The following is a 14,113-nucleotide window of genomic DNA, read 5'->3' as shown; positions in this document are numbered from 1 at the left end:
TGCTTGTATATATAAATTTATCTTGGATGTAAATTTTAAATAAGTAATGAGGAGCTAAGTTTTTCTCATTCAATTTTTATTGGATCAGAGTTGAGAATAAATTTATCATAAAGTTATATTTTATGTTTACATTATATATATAGTTAATTTATTTTTTAAAGTGAGCTCGAGTTTGTTCATGAGCTACTAATTAATTTTTTTAATGATGAAGAATCTCAGAGACTATACAAAATCTAGCCACATGCGTTTAACTCAGTTAAATAATTTGGACCTGGGTAACACATCCCATCACATGAATAAGATAAATAATCAGTGCTTTTCACCGATGGGATGTAGTCCCTAGAAATTGTTTGCATCCAAAGATTTGAACCTTAAATCTAGATGGACTATATCATCAAAACCAAGGCCTTACATTCACTAAATCATCAATGAAATAAAGATAATTTGTGTAATTTTGAAGTACTCTAATATTCGTTCTAGCTAGGCTTTTCCAATTAAGATCTTATATAATTTTTGTTAGAAATATTACCCAAAACAAAAACACGTACATGCAGGGCACTTGATATTCATGACAATATGTTAATTTGTTATCTCTCATAATAACTTCTTTATATATATAAAAAAGAAACAACGATATGTGTTAACATCATGTTTCGTACACCTTTGGGCCAGATTTCAGCAACTCAGATTTTCAGGACTTGAGCCTGCAAAAGTAGAGAAGAAGGCAACTGTGAGAGGGCGACCATCGGGCCGAGGAGTCATAGAGGCCAAAATCAGTAAATTCTCTTGGAAGTTTGTAAATCAGTGAGAGAGTTTAGAGATCAGAGAGAGTTTCTCATACCTGAGACTTGTTATTTATACCAAGAGTCTGAGGGACAGATCGTGTCTGCCCACATAGAGTCTGTGTCCTTCGTACTGTTCCTTTTGTCAGAGTTCTTTAATGCGGCATGGCTCTGCGACGACGTCATTAATATGGCGTGTAACTCAGTTAGTGGTGCCATTAATACGGCATGGTTCTCCTATTTACCTCACCCTGCTGGCATCCTTGGTGGTCTGTTGATGCCTCCTATGTTAGAGGATCGATATTCGAGGGTCCCCGTACTTTTTGCCCATGACGTGGACAAGCACTCAAGAGCTGGACACCATTCAAGGGGTCTCTAGGGCGGTGAGTCCCATCCCCCTATAGCATGTCCCTCATGCAGGTAGCGTCTAGAGAAGCCTACCCATGGGCCAGGTCAAAGATTCTACTTTTTCTGGGCTGGGCCTTTGATTCTTGTTCCATTAGTTAGCATTCTCAGGCCTGTCGAGATGGTGGGTGGAAAAACCCCTAACAGTTACCCCGCTAATTCTCACCGGACTAGTACGGTGAGAATTATTATTAATCTTGAACCAACATTGTCATTGAACCCGGGATCCTTTTGCTGACGTGTACACGACTCTGAAGTTTGAGGAGGTTCCCGCCGCTTGGCTACCCTGGTATCATTTCCTTTCCACTTTTGCTGGCGCGTCTCTCGATAACCTTGATGGTTTCTTTTCAGTTATATTAATGTTGAGGGCATTAGACGGCTCTTCGTCTTCATGTCGCTTCGTGGTGCGTATTTTCTGGGATTTGAAGCGTCTCATACTTCTCCCTTTTGCCACGGGGCGTGGGAGATCAAATGTTTCCTTCCCCTTATATAAATGCGATTTGGATTAGAGTCTCATTTCTTTCATCACACTATAGTCTTCTTGCCATCCTTTCTCTCCCAACTTCTTCTCTCTTTTGCTTACCATCATTTCTTTACTATATTCTACTTCTTTGTCGATGGTCTCTGAGAAATCCACCCAACCCCCCAACCCATGGCTTCCGGTGGGGGAGACGCTGATGTAGGGCCATCTTTCTGGGGCAGCAGCTGTCGTTCCAACGCTCAAGCGGCGACGCTGGCATCACTGGCCCTTACTTACTAGGTACCAGAATTGGTGCTCTTTGACGTCCCCTACCCACACGAGGGTGCCGTTGACGTTTAGGGTCACTCATCTCAAGTAGCCCTTTTTCCTTCCATGTTTACATATGGCTTGAGGCTTCATTTACCTTTCCCTGTTCACAACTTGCTGGATCGCCTCGGTCTAGCCCTATCTCAGCTTCATCCAAATACTTAAAGGCTCCTGATTTGCTGCAATATCATCTGGTGGCGTGCCTTGTTGGAATCGAACCCGGAGCAAGTCGACCTCACTAGCCGTGAGTTCCTCCTTACTCACAAGGTGTTGCGGCAGAAGGGGAACGTCTGCAGTTTGAGGGCGATGCACGCCCTTGTCAACCTAGAGCCACAATATCATAAGGTGAAGGACTGGTCTACGAAGTTTTTCTTTGTGTCTGGCCATGGGTGGGAGTTCCCGGTGGGTTAGGTGAGCCGTCATGAGTTCCCTATTTGGGCATCTAGAAGACAAGGCGGTGGGTCCGATGGCTACCCTTGCCGAGTTGTAGTGTATTGCCATCGTTTGAGATTGGGTGCAGAAGAACTCCAGTAGCGTTTTCTCGGAAGCCATTCTTTTCGAAGAGGGCTACTGTTGTTGCCTAGCCTTGGGTCACTCCTGCCTGAAAGCGCCCGTCGGACCCTTCTCCAGTAGGCAAGGGGAAGAAGCCTCGCTTAGAAGGGGCTGGAGCCGATAGTAGGCCCCCTTTTGAAGCCCCAATTCCTCAAGGGTGGGAGTCAGCTACGCCTGAGGTCCGTCGTCCTGTTGTTCCGGTGACGCCAGTGGAGGTGTCTCGCTGTCCTACTGGCTTGGAGGTGTCGGTAGGACCTTTTTTCTTGGAGTCCTTGGGCACACTAGCGAGAGGCCCTTCGGCTAATGCATCCCATAGTGTTTCCCCCATCGACTGATGCTGGTGATGTGCTCTTGGACATGAGTGAAATTAATGCCCTACTTTGGAGAGTTTTTGCGGTTGAGATTTCTGGGCGGTCTGTCGCAGAGTAGCGTTCTTCGGGGGTCTCTTCCTCTTCTTCAGCTTGTTTTGCTGCCATCAGCCACTCCTTTGAAGGCAAGGCCGAGGTTTGCTCTAGAGGTCCCAACTTGGCAGCAGGTGGGGAGGATTTTGGGTCGCTCGTAGGTTTGGACGCCGTCATTGAGGGGGTGGCGGCCGTTACTTCCAGTAACCGTGTCATGGAGGTGGAGCACCCTACAAAAGGTGATTCCCTTCTGGATGTTATACTTAGCTCTGGCCTGAGAGGTCCATGCAAAGATATGCCCACCCAGGTGGGAGCACGTGTCGAAGAGATTGTCGACGGAGCTCATTGGGTCGAAGTGGTTGCACAAACTTCTAAGGTCGAGGGCTCAGTAGAAGTTATCCCTTCTTTGGCCCAACTCGAAATGAAAGGGAGCTGTGCGGAAGTTATTAGCCAGGTCGCCAAGTGTTTGTTCGGCTATTTCTTTGTCCTTTTCATTTCTTTCGCTATTTTCTAGTTTCCCTTTACTAACCATTGCATGTTGACCCCTTTTTTCATCAAGGTTCCTCTCAGCTAGCGGCCTTTATTGTGGACGGCCAGGAGGCTGTTGAACAGGAAAACCATGACCTTCACACGATGACCCAGATTGCCCTTCAGTGTGCTCGTGACGAAAGGGAAGAGAGGGAGCAATTGGAGCAAGAGCTGAATAGGGTACGACTTGCCTTGAAGGAGGAGTGCAGGAAAAACAAGAAACTTAACCTCCATCGGAAAAGGCTTAAGAGGGAAGCCAGGGAAGATGGCCAGTAGACGGAACGACTTGTTACAGATCTTCAGGGTGATCTGTCTCGAGTACAAGAGGTAGCCTTCTGCCTGGACAGGCAGCTGAAGTTCGTCCCAAGCTTTCGCGATCTTGCGTGGGGGCACGAGTGCGTTGAGGGTTGTAGGTCGATGCAGAACCACCACTTGGGGAGTTCGCAATTATGTTCATGGACTTTCGAGAAATATTTGCGGAGCCTCGACCTTGCCCATGTTTTTGTCGATCAAGCGACTTTCGTGTTCAGCTACAAGTTGGGAAAGAAAGAGGTCCTTGATGCTTTCATGAGTCCTGCCGTCCCGGCCGTGCCCGTGCTTGCTGCTTCCAAGCCTGGTGATCCTGCTCCCAATGTTCCTAAGGTTGGTACTCCCGATAGTGAGGTCTTACGTTGCCACGCCCTAACTTCTTGATGCTGCTGCTACTCTTTTATTTTGCTATTCTCTTTCTTTTCTTTTTAGTAAATGTATATACCAATGCGTCAATGCCCTGCGACTTGTATGCAACTTTGATTAATGGAATTGTTTCACATTTTTTTTTGGGTTGGACCGTTTTTACGATGTTTCCCTTTCGTGCTTTTCTTTCATTTTTCCTTTTCATGGCCGGCCTAGGGAGTTTTGCTACGGGAAATTATGAGATTCCTGACTATCCCTTTCATGCTTTCATTCGCCCTTATTAGGTAGTCGTCCTCTCAAGACCTTTAGCGACTTTATTTGATGAGGCTTTGGTTTGTTGCGCCTTACAACTTTTTGTCGTACTTACCTGGCTTTTGCCGTATGTCATTATAATGAGTCGCTTTATGTTGTAACTTATTTTTCGTAACTCTGTAGCTTCATGTTGTAGCTCGCTATTTGTAGCTCTGCGACTTCACGTTATAGCTTGCTATTTGTAACTCTGCGGCTTCATGTTTTAACTTGCGATGATTAACGACATTACCTTTTATTGACTGTGTCTTGCTATTTGTCTTTGCGTATTTTTTCTCTATTGTTTCTTTCTTCCTTTTCTTTTATGACTGGCTTGGGGAGTTTTACTGTAGGAAATTACGGGCTCAGCGTTCGGCGGGGGGTGTCGTCGCCATACAGGGCCTTACGGTCCACCCTGCCAGCGCCTAGCCTATTCCTAATGACCCCACAGGCTGACGGCTCTCTTGCCCATACTGTTTTTGTCCGCCTTTATTAAGTAGTTGTTCTCCTGAGGCTTTTAGTGACTTTGTTTGACGAGACCAATGTCTCTCCGCCTTTTCCTTATGTCGATTTCCTCTTTTCACTGTTCATTCTTTGATTTTTGTTGTCCATCTTCTGAATATGCTTGATCCTGCCTGATCTTTTTATTCTTTCATTTTATGTTGTCGTGCTTTACTTTGGCATGTAACTGAAAGAAAATAACAGTGGTGTTGTCAGTGTTCGTTGGCCTTCTCCCGCTGCCGCCGCCTTGCGGGAATGGAAATCCTCCCCTAAGAGTTAAGCCGTGCCAGGGGAATTCTGGCTGCCTCATTGAGAGAGAGGCTGAGTAGCTTTTGCTAATAAGCTGTTCGGGCAGTTTGAAACTGGACCCGCCCTCCTCTATTAGCATTTTTTGTTTAATCCCTGGTTGAAAAATAAGGATGTTATCATAATTTTATCCTTAAGGGCAGGAGTTAATTTCCCAAACCTAGGCCTCCTGGCCTATGTCGCATTGTGCTCATTGTTTTTTGCCATGTTCTTAATATCCGTGTTCTTTGGTGCAATATTCGGGCTGTCGAAAGAACTGGCTCGCTCTCCACCAGGGAGAGGTTAGGACACCTTAGGCCGATCTGCCCTTTAACCCCCGAAGAGGTAATTTCTTTGTGCAGCCGTGGGCCGGCTTGTTCTTTATTGTGATGGGAGTTAGGGTAAGTGTTTGGGTAGCCTAAAGGATGAGCCCGCTCTCTTCTGTGGGAGGGTCCGAGTGGCCTCTGATTCAACTCGTCCTTGTTACCCAGCGGGGAGGTAATTTGTTCGGACAGTTTGAGATTGAACCCGCTCCTACTCGTTGACATCGCAGGGAAATGTAAGATTTGGGTCAGGCGTAGCAGAGGTCGGGGTAAGTATTCGGACCATCGTGGGGGTTGGATCCGCACTCCTCCCTAGAAGGGGTAGAGCAACCTTTGGCCATCGCAGGGGGTTTTCTTTCCTCCTACGCTAGTCGATTCGATCTGCGCTCATTTCCCTCGACCTTCCCATTCTTTCTTGCTTCAGTCTCCACACTGGGGTGTTGCCTTATTGGTTCCGCATGCTCCCTTCTCCCTTGCTGGGAGAAGCAATCGTCGGTGTTATGCTAGGTGGACTTGTGGTATGTGTAGTAGCGGCATGAAATACCTCGGTCATCATCTTCGCTTGCAGTAGAGGTGTCAGCCTCGTGGATGGTGAATGTAAGCTGGTCGAACTGAGGTCCCGATCCCTTCATTGGAGCTTCCTCCGTCCTCTTGTCTTAAGAACTCTTCTCCTGCTTCTCGTGGGCCTTAGCCCTAGCCGAGGCCCTTGCCTTCCTCTCTGCTCGCTCCAGCTCCTTCTTTCTTGGCTTTGTCAGGACCTGTAGAATGTCTTCAGCGTTGATGAAGTTGTTGGCCTGATCCATGAACTCTCATAGCATCACGGGAGTCTTTCTGGCTAGTTCAGCCACAAACTGGGATCACGGCCAGACCTCTCCTAGAAGTGCCGCCAATGTTATTTTCTCGTTTTGGTCGTCAATGGTCATGCGCTCCTTGTTGAACCGAGTTAGGTAGGACTTCAGGCTCTCCTCCTCTCCCTGATTGATGGTGAGGAGGTACGCTGTTGGGCGTCGCCTTCTCCGACTCGACATGAACTGGGTCAAAAAAGGTCTGGCTAGCTCGCCAAAACTATCTACGGATACGAGCACCAGAGACCCATACCATACTCTTGCTGGCCCCTTTAGGGTCAGCGGGAATGCTCTGCATGCCACTTTGCCCGAGAAGCCATGCAACGTCATGTGAGCCCTAAAAGTTTCCAAGTGCTCAAGGGGGTCTCTCCCTCCATCGTACATTTCCATGACTGAGACCCTAAACTTTGGTGGTAAGGGCATGACTATCACCTCCTCCGTGTAGGGTAGACCAGTGCTCGTGAGCAGTTGGTCTACTGACGACGACGTACCCACCTTCCTTGCAATCTCCTCATACTTTCCTTTGAGATTACAAATCTCGTCCTGCATATTTTTCCTCTCCTCCTCCCTATTTGCTCTAGCCCCCGTGTTCTGGGGACCCCATGTGCTCATTATCACTGGGCTCTGCTTCCTTGTCTTGCACTCGTTGAGGCTTTCTGAGCTCCTCATTCTTCTTGCGAAGTGTCTACACTTCATCGGTCAATTTTGTCACACATTCCTCCATAGTTTTCAATCTTGCCTCCATGGCCTCCTCCCTATCTCTTCTGAGCTGTCTGGAACGTGTTATTGCAGGCATACAAAGTACATGTAAAATCTATAAAGATCCCACATACGGTGCTACTATTAATGTCGTGTTTTGTACGCATTTGGGCTAGATTCCAGCAACTTAGGTCTTTAGGACTTGGGACCTGTAAAAGTAGAGAAGAAGACAAATAGGAGAGGGCGGCCTTGGGGCCGATGAGTCTCTAATGCCAAAGTCAGTAAATTCTTTTGGAAGTTTGTAAACAAGTTAGAGAATCTATTGATCAGAGAAAGTTTCTTATACCTAAGACTTGCTATTTATACCATGAGTCTCGGGAGACAAATTGTGTCGGAGTTTGTGTCTTTCGTGCTCTTCCTTTTGTTAGAGTCTTTTAATGCGACATTACTCTGTGATAGCGTAATTAATGGGGTGTGGTTCCCCAATTTGCCTCACCTTGCTGGCATTCTTGGTATTCCGTTAATGCCTTCCATGTCAGAGAATCGATGGTCTCTTGTATTTTCCGCCCATTACGTGGACAAGCACCCAAGAGCTAGACACTATTCGAGGGGTCTCTAGGTCGGCGAGTCTCATCTCCCTGTAGCATGTCCCTCAAGTAGGTAGCGTTCAGAGAAGTCTACTCGTGGGTCGGGTCGGAGATTCTATTTGTTCTAGACTGGGCCTTTGATTCTTGTCCCTTTAGTTGCCATTCTCAAGCCCGCCGAGACAGAGGGGGAAAAATTCCTTACAATATGTATACCTTTTTTATAATCCATTTTACAACTAAAATATGACTTCATCATGAAAAATGTTAAAATTTTTTTAATTTAATTAATTTTAAATTTTACATAACAGCCCGCCATTTGCATTGAGTTGTAAAAATGTTATACGTACACTACAAGAAAAAGAAAATTTTTGACTGATTATTTGTGACGAAAATAACTATTTGCTACGAAAATATACTCATTTTTTTAAGAAATAACTGGTCACAAATAAATAATTTTCTTGTAGTGACGTAATATCCTTAATTACGAACATACTGATCACTTGAGCAAAATGATATATATTATCATTGTCATGTTTGTGAAAATGATCTGGCCTATATATGATTTTTTTTTTTTTTTGTCATTCATGAAACTTAGCCTAATGATTAATTCGATAAACTTTTTAGGAGATGGTCTTTTTAGGGAGATGCCGGCAAAATTTGTTGTGGGGATGATCAGAAATTTCAGGACTGAAAATGATTTAATTTGACCGCTAGGCGCTAGCTTTGATATTCTATTGTTTGGTGGAGACTAAAAATTAATTAGAATCATGTTTTGAAAATATTCTTAGGTTTTTCCTTCCTATAATTACCATCGTTTTGCCTACTTTTTGCCTACTTTTTATAGGATCTGCATCTATATATAATAACAATTAGACCATGATGATCATGATCATAATTAATAGGCCAGGTTACCTTGAAATTAATAATCTCTCCGGCCATTATTAATTATATGGACCATATATATTCCATATATATATATACATCATGATTAGCTAGTTAGGGTTGATGATCATCATCAATATCAATCGGTCGATGTCTTCGATCGGAGCTTGATTTATCATGATATTCCATGGCAACTACTGCAGCTAGCTAGCAACTTCACAACTACGGGGGAGACCAGATCATCATGTTTGACTAGTACTCAAAGATCAGCAGCTGTAGATAGAAAGATGTCCGATTCTCCACGTGCAGTTTTGAGGTTTCTAAGCTAATTCTTGTTAGTTAGGTCTGAAAGGTTATCAAAACCTAAAAACACAGCCATATATTATACGTACTAATTACATCATTATAAGTCTAACTAGAAGAAAAATACTACTTTACCTACTCAACTTGCCTCCTCATTTTGACACCTCATATATTTTAATTTTTTTTAAAAAAATTTTTTTCTTTACTTAATGGTTAATGAAAGTGACTATTAATATATTGATATTTTTTTTATATTTTTTAAAAATGTTTTAAAATGATAAAAAAATTGAAAAAAAATTGAAAAAGTGAATTTGGCCTAGCGGTAACTTGCAGCGGGCTACTCTGAGCGGTAAAATAGCACCGCTCCTAACTAGAATACCAAACTCACAGCACTAGTACTGCAACCCTAATTATATATATATCTAGCAGCTTATATATTTTATTTTTTATTCATTAATTTTACTATATTATTATATTTATTTATTATAGCCCAATTAAAAACCTATAAAAAATGAACGATATTGCATTGGATTCAATCTGGTTTTAGATTATAAGGTAATAATTTGGATAGCTTAATTTTGTTTGCATCAAGCATATGCAGCAGCAGCTTGCATGCAGTATTTGCTTTATCGTCCATGAAATTAAGATCAGTAATATTTAAGATGATGATCATCATCATGATCACATGCAGTAATGATTTATAAAAACCACTAATTTTTACGAAATTATTTGCCTTTTTATTATTTTTTTTTTAGCTAAAGAAATTCATGATATATAAAATATGTATTAAAAAAAGGATATATAGTAAGCTAGCGAGGTGGGTTGTAGTAGAAGTTTTAGGTTAGAAACTTGGACAGACGTTGAAAGCAGAACCAAATTCACACCACCAAGCAACCCCCATGATCATTTGTCTCTTTCTCTCTCTAAAACTCTCTCTCTCTCTCTCTCATATATATATATTATTATATATTATATATTTATATCATGTCATGTATTTATATTATGTTATCTATATATATGTGATTACTTATAAATTATAAGGCGTTTGTTAGCCGAGACGTTGCATCAATCTCAGGTGCTGGGTCTGTCTAAACCTTCCAACTCCCTAACGGAAAACACTATCTCATATCTCTCCCTTAAATTCATCTCTTGGGGGCCCTTTCCCTCTTAATTTGTCTTCAGTTCTTTCCTTCCTTAATTCCTTTCTTGCAGTACTCATGATCCAGCCTTCTCAGCTAGCTAATATATATCTATGCTTAATTACGTATTGTGATCTTGTTTTTCTCGAGAAGAAGAACAAGCAAAAGGGTACTTGAAATTAGAGGAATAATCTCGATCGTCATCCTTGAGTTAGCTACTAGCTAGCTAGGGTTTTGATCATCGATCCGCCCTGCTGTTTCTTTTTGGTGGTATTTATTCATTTTTATTGGAAGATATAGATCATAAGATCATGTGCACCAGGGGCCACTGGAGGCCTGCTGAAGATGAGAAACTCCGGGAGTTGGTGGAACGCTATGGACCCCACAACTGGAACGCCATAGCAGAAAAGCTTCAAGGGAGATCAGGTTAGATATTATATATACCAAATAATTAACAAATCTCGATCTCTGAGAAAACTAATTTTTTGATTAATAGACTATCCTTGTTATTCAAAAGTAGTACTATATACTGCTATATATATATATATATTTATCTAGCTAGGGTTTGATATATGTAAGTGTTTTCGAGGAAAAAGAGTACTATATATAACCAATAAGTACTGTACTGATTTAACTAACATATATAAACAAATCATGAATTCAATCAGGGAAGAGCTGTAGATTGAGATGGTTCAATCAGCTGGACCCAAGAATCAATAGAAGCCCTTTTACAGAAGATGAAGAAGAGCGGCTTTTGGCTTCCCACAGGATCCATGGAAATAGATGGGCTGTAATCGCAAGACTATTCCCTGGTCGCACTGATAATGCAGTGAAGAACCATTGGCATGTTATCATGGCACGAAGATGCAGAGAAAGATCTAAGCTTTATGCAAAAAGGGCCGCTCAGACTTTAATGATCGAGCAAAAATCTTCTTTAAAGCAAGAAGCCGTACAGATCAAGAGCTGTGACACAAGAAACCTTTCGCCCTATAATTTTGAGAAATACCGTGAAATTAGATATGAGTACCCTTTCACAAATTACACACGTCCCCAATATCCCAAAGAGTGGTTTTCTCAAGATCGAAGTCCTTGTATCACTATGCTTGAAGGTAAGAATCCATCGAGATGATAAACACTGTAAAAAGCTCTTCTTCTTCTTCTTCTTCTTCCTCTCTCTCTCTCTCTCTCTCTCTATATTTTTATATATATATATATTTTAGGATGCTACTATGAGTAGTCATACATGTTTAGTACTGATGCATATTGTTCTTATATATTAATGCAGATAAAAGGCAGACGATTGAGTTTTATGATTTTCTGCAAGTAAATACGGAGTCGAATGGAAGTGAAGTGATAGACAATGCAAGAACTAGAGATGATGAGGAGGTAAACCAGCTAGAAGCTGCTGCGGATCAGGAACAACAGCAGAGCAAGGCTGTAGGTGTTCCATTCATAGATTTCTTGGCTGTTAATGGAAGCTAGGTAGCTGATCATCTTAGTATGCATATATATATGGTTATAGTGTCTGAATCATGATCATTTTCATCATCATCAGATCAATCGGAAACGACACATACTGTAAAGGAATCATCACTTACATATATATGTACGTATCGAGCCTAACTAATTACTACGTACCTCACCCTGCAGGATGCATGTATGTTGCTACTGCATTCAGAGAGATTACATTTAAAGGCCGTGATCTGATCATGATCTCGCGCGTGTACGTAGCACGTAGGCATATATATATATATATATATATATATATTTATATACATGACTTAGCTAATTATATATAAGGCTGAAGATCATGAAGACAAACTGGAGGAAGCATATAAAATGGTAGTACTTAAAATATTTGCATGAGCTTGATCCCCAGATAATTCTATAAATATATATTTGATGATTCTAGTGTTGATCGATCAATTTGATATGAGTACTCTAAACATAAATTAATTATATAAGGGGATAGCATAACTTATATTGTTATTTTTATATATATTTATTAATTTGTACGTACCTTTGCATGCTAGCTATAATATAGCTAGCTGCGCGCACGAGTTAATTTCAAAAGAAAGTTTCAAGTTGTAGTTAATAATTCAGTACAACTGCTAGTACTACAAGTACTACATTAACCATGCATCGATCTGAAGGCTGCTAAGCAGCTTGATGCATGCAGATATCATGATCTTCATCTGCGCGCTGCAGCTAGCTAGCTAGAGAAGAAATTCAGGAAAAAAAACCAGCTTAAACTAGATCTAGCTTACTAAATTAGTGCTAGATATATACCTTTCCTAATTTGATCAGGACAGTACATACCGGCCTTCATGCGTGGGATAAAAAAAAAATGTAATTTCTGCATGTACGTCCGTATGGTATATATATATCACTACAAGGTAAAACACTTTTACCATCGTTTATGTATCGCCGGCTATACACACCAAATCGCTGCCTATTCCAGTGATTTATAAGTCGCTGCTATTTCGCCGGTATTAAAACCCCACTTTAGATCTAGTCCAACGGAACCCAAAACTCGCCGCCATATTATTAATTCCCGGCGAATATTTTTTCGCCGCTATATTCTACTTAATCGCAGCAAATTCATTTTAGGATTCCGTTGTTATACGCTGGGAAAGATATATGGCAGCGATTAATTTTTGACGCTATAAGTGAAAATATCGCTGCCATTTATTTTTGCTAGCGACTAATCAAAATTGCCGTAATATAAGTTCAAGTATGTACGTGCATTTGGCAGCGATTACTAGTCGCCGGGGTTAATTAACACCAGCGATTTTCTTATCGCTGGGATTGGAGTTGGCCTTTTACCAGCGAACATGAGATCGCTGCCAAATGGTAGATCACGGTGAGTTTTTAATCGCCGTTAATTGACGTTTCAATTCGAGAAGTCTATAGCAGCGATTTCAACATCAAATAACGTATATATATATACAGAACTGTAACGTATATAAAAAGATAAATAAAAATAAATTTATAAACTGACATACATGCATGATTTTACGTAATCTGTTAGATCTATTTTATATTAAAAGTAACTTTATAATCTAACTTATTACATCAAATCACGTCAATTTATAAATTTACTTTTATATAATTCATTTATAACTAAAATATTTCTCATATATATATATATATATACACACTATATATATAGGATTTCATATATATAACTAGCCCAACAAACGATTGCTAGCTAGCTTTTCATAGTACTGGCAATGAATTATGAATTAAGTACTGTACAATTGGCAAGCAAGCTCAATGCATGATGACAAGATAATAATTATTTGAAAAAAATTATTCAGTAGCACTATATTTTTTTTATTTTTTTATTTTTTTTCCTCAGCAGATGTGTGGTCATGACGTAGGCCGGCTGCTGAGTATAAGAGCTCTAATTCTTTATCTATTAATCCATTTGATCTAGCTAGCCCCACAAGCTAAACGTACGTGCGTCACTTTCTTATAAATTGGGTCGATATCTTAATTTTGTTCTTGATTATGAGAATTTGAAGATTAATGCATTAATTCTGAAAACTTGAAGATCTACATGATGATGTGGTATTAGATCTATTCATCATTATTTTTCTCATCATCTAACTAGCTCTCAGCATTTTATAATGTGGAATTAGATGATAAATTCATAAATGAAATATAATAAATAACCTCAAATCATCTAATACCACATCATAAGATGATGAGATCGGATGATGATGAGAAAAAAAAAATTGCAGCACTTTCACATAATCATCATTAATTAACATGCATCGATCCACAGCTTTATCGATGCTAATTTACCAAACATATACAGAGAATTATACAAAAATGACAAAGATAAACATCGGCTTTAAAGTCCTCTCAATTCTCATAAGCATGCATTTAAGAAAACAAATAAGGATGTAAACTTTTTATAAGCTCCCAAAATTTGGAATTTGGAAAGGAATTAAAGACGTGGCTTCATGTACAAATATATATTATATACTTCCAAAATCCTATATATATATTGTAGTAGATAATAATAATAATAATAATAATAGATTCAATATTATTCTTTAAAAAAAAACGCAAAATAAGATGTATTTTCTTCCACAAATTTCAAGTAATTGTTTATTTTTGGTT

General features: G+C 40.5%; 1 protein-coding gene across 1 annotated transcript; it reads left to right on the top strand.

The window, feature by feature from the left end:
• The first annotated feature begins 9,913 nt into the window (after window positions 1-9,913).
• LOC109012091 (transcription factor MYB54-like) lies at window positions 9,914-11,710 on the top strand. Its single transcript, XM_018993566.2, has 3 exons — window positions 9,914-10,408; window positions 10,651-11,091; window positions 11,268-11,710. Exons 1-3 carry the CDS (start codon window positions 10,294-10,296, stop codon window positions 11,462-11,464), a joined length of 753 nt encoding a protein of 250 aa, XP_018849111.1. The 5' UTR covers window positions 9,914-10,293; the 3' UTR covers window positions 11,465-11,710.
• The last annotated feature ends 2,403 nt before the right edge of the window (window positions 11,711-14,113 follow it).

This window comes from Juglans regia, chromosome 6 (genome assembly GCF_001411555.2).
Source record: "Juglans regia cultivar Chandler chromosome 6, Walnut 2.0, whole genome shotgun sequence".
Lineage (NCBI taxonomy): Eukaryota > Viridiplantae > Streptophyta > Magnoliopsida > Fagales > Juglandaceae > Juglans > Juglans regia.
This window is presented reverse-complemented; position numbering and strand designations above follow the sequence as displayed.

What these genes read in the sequence shown, in the direction of transcription:
- LOC109012091 (XM_018993566.2), top strand. Translation starts at nt 10,294, where the DNA reads ATGTGCACCAGGGGCCACTGGAGGCCTGCTGAAGATGAGAAACTCCGG. An exon ending in AAAGCTTCAAGGGAGATCAG is followed by an intron (nt 10,409 to 10,650) that starts GTTAGATATTAT and finishes GAATTCAATCAG; the next exon opens with GGAAGAGCTGTAGATTGAGA. An exon ending in TTGTATCACTATGCTTGAAG is followed by an intron (nt 11,092 to 11,267) that starts GTAAGAATCCAT and finishes ATATTAATGCAG; the next exon opens with ATAAAAGGCAGACGATTGAG.